Raw genomic sequence first — 6107 nt, 5'->3', positions numbered from 1 at the left:
GTGTGTGTGTGTGTGTGTGTGTGTGTGTGTGTGTGTGTGTGTGTGTGTGTGTGTTTGAGGGGTGCAACTGTATGTTTATGTGTGTCTACAGGCATGCCAACAATTTTCAGGAAACTCTTTGGTATTTCTGGCGCTGTTCATCCAAGCGCTGCTGAAAAGAACCAAACACTGGAATATAAGTTCCTGCCAAAAGAAAAGTGAAGTGGTGCCAAATAATGTCTGAGACTCTTTGAGTTGTAAGGTGTCCAATCTTCAGTCAAGTCACTGTTTGCCCCGAGTGACTGTCTGTGTTTTGTGAAGCACCAAAGTATGAAAATTCTCTTTTGTTCGCTGCATTTTCTCTTTTAGCTGAAACCCTGGCAACCCTTCAGTAATGAGCTTAGTGAGTGTGCAATGTTTCCCAGTGAACCCACTGTTGACTCCCCTGCTGATGGTTCATTCTCTGTGCCCACAGCAGATGTGGCACGCTGTCTCAGCAGTGCCCTCCAAGTTGGGTGCGGAGCCTTCGCCTGCCTGGAAAACTCAACTTGTGACACAGATGGCATGCATGACATCTGCAAGTCCTTCCTATACAGTGCTGCTAAATTTGACACTCAGGTATATGCTTTCATTCTCTGTTGCTATGTGCACATGAGCTGTGGAGGATTATATGGGCGTATGTGTCAGGACAAGAGTGTGTAAAGCACTGCTGTTTTGTTTTTTCTTACAGGGTAAAGCGTTTGTGAAGGAGAGCCTTAAGTGCATTGCCAATGGCATCACCTCGAAGGCATTCCTCACCATCCGCCGCTGCTCCGCCTTTCAAAGAATGATATCCGAAGTCCAAGAGGAGTGTTACAGCAAGCTGGATATCTGCACGGTTGCCCGATCAAATCCAGATGCTATTGGTGAAGTGGCACAGCTGCCAAGTCACTTTCCCAACAGGTGAGATCGTCCTCTGCTGTATGTGCTTTACAAGTTTTCCCAAAACCAAGTTGAGGAAAAAACCTCTGTGAATTTCATGCAAATAAGAGAGTGCAGCTTGTTTATGAGCAGCATAAGCAATGACTACACTTGTCTTGATTTGCATGTTTTGATTAGCATCAGCGTTTTGCATTCTTTCATGCAACAAAAGAAAATCAAACAGGAATGTCAACTTTGGATGGTTTCATTCCTATTGTTGTTCTAATACATATAGAATTGCAGTTTGGGAGTGGATACAAAAGGATAGAAGGGTGGAGCACGAAGCTTAGTAGGCCAGCGACTGGAGCCGGGATGGTTACGCCCATAGAGATGACATCAGGCCATCTAGAATGCGTGCATAGAAATGCTAATTTTGAACCATTACAGATTACGACGACATGCTTTCTTGCTGTGCTGCACATTTTGTCCTTTTTCCCTTTTAAGCCCCTGAAAAAAATGTAAAAATTCATTCTGTGATGCCTTTGTGGTCCAAGGTTTTATGGTAAGCTGTTACAGAGCCTGATGGACTGTGATGAGGACACGGTGGATCGCGTTAGGACCAGCATGGTGTCGCGGCTCGGCCCAGAGATGACCATGCTTATTCAGCTGCTGCAGAACAAGCCCTGCCCATCCACCGCTGTGGCTGCAGCTGCCGTCATCCCAACTGGAGCAGAGAGCCGTGGGAGCTGGCGGCTGTCCATGGGTCCCCATGTGTACAAGATCCAGCCTAATCTGCGAAACAGAGACTCTGCCAGTCATTTTGGCAAAAAGCGCTCCGCCAGCGACAGCTCCTAACTTCCACTTCCACTCACCCCCTCAAAACACCACAAAAGCTCCTCTATTCCCTAGAGGTGATACCAATCTATTCCTCTGCTAGACTGGAAGTTACAGAAATCCCACCTCTAGGGAATGCCGGACCACCCGTAGAGTCCATAGAGTCGATATCAGTTTGATTGTTGTTATATTATATATCCTACACTTTAGACTCGAAAGAACCCCATCTTCCATAGACTGTTTTCAAATGTGCCCGCTCACAGTTAGTGTTGAACAGGAGGCTGCTGCAATTGTGCGACGTGTTCCTGTTCGCTCCTCTTATCGTCCTTTAACAGAGATTAATTCGTAAGTCTTTTGACGACAAGCTAAAAAGGAAAAAAAAGGGGGGGAAAAAAAGAGAAAAAAAGTGTTTCATGAATCTAGAGCACAAGCCAGTACTTTAAAAGTAAAAAGAAAAAAAATACAATTTCATAATCCTGATATTTGTTCATGAATAGGAAATCAGTAGTTTGGTTATTATTGGTTTATTTGTAGGAATGGGTAATTACTAGTAGACTTATCTAATATTTCTGCATTGAGATCAGTCGAATTGTGAGCATGAGATGTGGCAATGAGTTTCATAACTGTTTTTGACACTATCATAACACTTAAATGTACTGTATACTAAGTTACCAGAGACAGCCATAGCTAGCCCTCTAAAAGAGAGCGCTCATAATGGAGTGAGGTCTGTAGAGGTTTCATGCTAACCTTTGAGAGGTTACCTTAAACTGACCAAAAAACTTCTAACTGCCCTGAATGCTATTCATGAAATACCAAAATTGCGTATAGCTATAGCACTTATAGATTTTTTTTTAATTATTTCTTATGGCAGATGTAGCCATGGTCATGTGTTTTAAATCATTATCCTGCATGTAAGGATTGTTCAGGTCATGGCCAAGTCTATCAGAAGAAGTCCTTTTAGCATATCTTGTATCCAGACACTTGCAATGCATAAGACTGTTGAGCTCTATAGTATATCTAGTATGGGACCATGCTTAGTGAGATCTGTGTCCATGTTCTTAACTGAGTGCGAAGCAGTCGTGTGTGCGCGCAGTAGCTGATTAGCACGTTCACCGCTGAGACTGAGAGCAGAGTGTCTTCTCGGACTGATGAGCATCACTCTCTGAGGTGAATCATGTGACATGCACACTGGCTTCCAGGTCAAGATGGAGAATGACTATTTAAAGAGAAAAACAAAAGCCTTGTTGGAATGATATTTATTTTCCTACTATATTATTTAATGTTTTTTATTTTATTTTAATGCATTATTGTAGTTTTAACTAATTTACAGATTTAAAGAGCAGTTCAGTCATGGCTCCTATTTGAACATGAGCTCTATGCCAAAAAAAAGTGAGCTGACACTCTGGTGACTGAATGGGACCCATGTCATGACTCTGTGCTGGCCATAGGGGAACAAGGTTGGTCATTCAGGTCAGGTGATCTACTTCGCGGAGGTTACACGGGACCACAGCAAAACATTAGCTTAGTTTTTTGACACAGTTTCTGGTTGTCGGTGCAGCTGCTAGATGCTCACGTGTGGTGCTGGGGAGTCGTGCACGTTATTGAATCTAAACCAGGTAAAACAAACATCAGCACCGGGGGGCCTGTTAGGGAAGCTTCTCGATGGTTCTACACTTGCTTGCAGTGCTTTTCTTTGCGCGGAATGAAGGTGAGGCATAAATTTAACAAATATATGACACATAATCCGAGACATAACCTTTGATTTAGGTTGAGCCACATCTCTCACAGCAAAACTTTTGATCTATTTTTGCTAAGACTGGCCTTGTATTTAGCTAGAGTTAATGATTCGATGGGTAGCAAGGCGAAATATAAACATAGGCAGCGTTTATGTAATAGCGTAATGATTTTGGGTTACTTTGGACGCTCATGCTTTAGGCTGTAGCCAAGCAGTCGTGCATCCGTTAAGTGATTATCTTTTCAAAAACAAATTTCACAGCTGTGAGAAACCAAGACAATCATCCCAAACCAGTGCACGATCATAGAGCCACAGTCACTAAGAAGGGTCTTGATGCTGGTGTTTGCTTTTATAGATAGATGGTGGAACTTCAATAGGATAATCCATGGCTTAGTTTAGAGAATAAAAGTATGTTGAGTAAGTGAGTAAATATTTGTGCACATTGAAAATGCAGTATGGAGGTTTGAAGTTTGAACTAAGAATGGGTTGAGTTCACTACTATACAGGTTTATTTAGCAACTATCCCATTTTTAATCTTAAACCTCGCAATTCGGTCGTCTTGAAATTCTTTTACTCCCAAGTCGTGAGAAGTAATTGCCTTACGTTTGACTTCAGTCAATAGAAAATGAGCTGGACCCAGTCCTGTTTAAAAAAAAATGCAGAGGATTACTAGTGAACCGAGTGACGCTCAGACCAGAAAAAGAGATGTTTTATTTTTCAGTGTCAATTTAATAGCTATGTTAAAATTCCAAACTATGCAATAGTCACACACAAAGGATTCACAGCAACACAGAAATTGACCTTTATTTCATTCAGTGCCAGCTGATGCTGTGTGAATCAAGCAGCAGCATGTGTGCTCTCATACTGCACTCACAGTGTGAAGGCGATGCTCCTCTATAATGCTTTATGGTTCTGTGTTTTACTTCTTTCAGATTTTATTTTACACTCGCATTCGTTTTGTTCTGTGAATCGTTTCTTTTGTGTCGTGTGGTGCAAATGGACAGCTGTTCTGAAGGAATCTCTTAGGAAGTTAAGAGCTATAGTCACACTGTAGTATATCCTAGCTTATATTTTCTGTTAAATATGCACTTTGCATCTTAACCACTATAAAGGGCATTGAAACATTCAGTACATGTGCAACTGAGACATATTTTATTTACGCAGCGAATGGAGATAAGTAGGAATATTTTGCATCCTGAAGGGTCAGGGCTTCTTCATGTGCTATTGATACATATGTCTATATCTTTGTTGTCCATGGGTAAATCCAAAACCCAACAGCTGCTGCTAAACTGTTACTAGCCTGATCGATGCTGTCTGGATGCCCCTCCACTCTGGCCGCTCTGATCTGTCAACGTGCAGTGAGCTCAGCATCGGTCCATATTTGCATTTAAACACACATTAATGTCTATCCATGTCTTCATATTTATCTCCTATGAACATTCTCCATGTCAAATATATTTGGCACGGGCAAATTGACTGTTTCCTCACCAAGTAAAATGTATTGGTAATTTTAGAGAATGTACCTGTATACTGAATGTCTCGTTCGACAAGGACATGACCGAGATAGATGACCGGTGAAGGTTATTTGGGGGAAAAACAAACAACAACAACAAAAAAGAGAAGAAAAGCTTTTATTTTCTTTCTGTTTCAGATTTGAATTCAGGTATAGGGCGCTTAAGGTGGTACTGGAATATTGTTCAATTGACCCATGGTGAGTTTTGTGAAACTGTTTCTGTCAGTGCTAGAGACAAAAATCTCCCTGACCTCCGGCACTTCGTGGTACTCTTTCCTCTCAAGACTTGAAATGCATAAATAAATGTTGTTGTGCTTAAACGAAATCGAAATGCTTCAGTGACTAGTAAAGTTTATTTTGTATTCATATATATATATATATATATATATGAATACAACACTTATTTTAATATCAGATTCAAAAAGTTATTGCTAATTTAGGGAATTACTGAAGTTCCTGATACAGATGCTATGTAACGCATGATTGACCCTTGTGAATCACTTGCACTTTAAAATATACCCATATACATATATGCCCATACTGTGTATATGTTTGGGTTTTTCCTCTGTACTGAAAAGTCATGAAAGATACAAATGCATCAGTTGTCTGTCTTTTGCTGATCAGAAATAAAATATTTATCATATCTGGCATATGGTATGCAATATGTTGCTTTGCTCTTCTTTCACTCGTTCCGATCTTTTATAATATGCTGATTTAAAGTCCCTTAGGCTCGCATTTTTTTTCCCACCAGCTTGCCTAAAAATATTCACAAATGTCTCTTGACTTGACGCCTTCATTTTATCTACCGGCAAACTGCAACATGTGCAGTTTAATGATGGAAACTGAGGAGAGAATTTTCTCATTACATAAGCTTTGAGATGCATTTATGTTCAGACTATAAAAGATTTTAAACTACGACGACCTCCCAATTATCCAATCCAAAGTGTCAGTGTTGTGCTGGGTGTTCTTTTCTGCAACACTTTTGCTGATCCTTCTCATTACAATGCTTTTTATTAGACCGTAAACAGTGTTGCCCATTGCACCGCACACTGGAAAGACACTTAAAATGATATTAAGTTCACTGCACACTCCAGCTTTGCGATGGTGCAGTGCAGTCAGAGTGTGCAGCTACAACCTTTATCACGA

The 6107-nt window shown here is 40.8% G+C and overlaps 1 protein-coding gene across 1 annotated transcript in view; it reads left to right on the top strand.

Moving 5' to 3' along the window:
• The window catches only part of stc1 (stanniocalcin 1), a 4517-nt gene extending 1561 nt beyond the window's left edge, over nucleotides 1–2956 (top strand). Inside the window, exons 2-4 of the mRNA XM_005729383.1 lie at nucleotides 455–597; nucleotides 710–921; nucleotides 1434–2956. Of these exons, the coding sequence (XP_005729440.1) occupies nucleotides 455–597; nucleotides 710–921; nucleotides 1434–1734 (656 nt within the window). The 3' untranslated portion in view covers nucleotides 1735–2956. The remainder of the gene's footprint in view (nucleotides 1–454; nucleotides 598–709; nucleotides 922–1433) is intronic.
• The last annotated feature ends 3151 nt before the right edge of the window (nucleotides 2957–6107 follow it).

The sequence above is a fragment of the Pundamilia nyererei genome, unplaced genomic scaffold (genome assembly GCF_000239375.1).
Source record: "Pundamilia nyererei isolate P.nyererei 1_Seehausen unplaced genomic scaffold, PunNye1.0 scaffold00033, whole genome shotgun sequence".
NCBI lineage: Eukaryota > Metazoa > Chordata > Actinopteri > Cichliformes > Cichlidae > Pundamilia > Pundamilia nyererei.
This window is presented reverse-complemented; position numbering and strand designations above follow the sequence as displayed.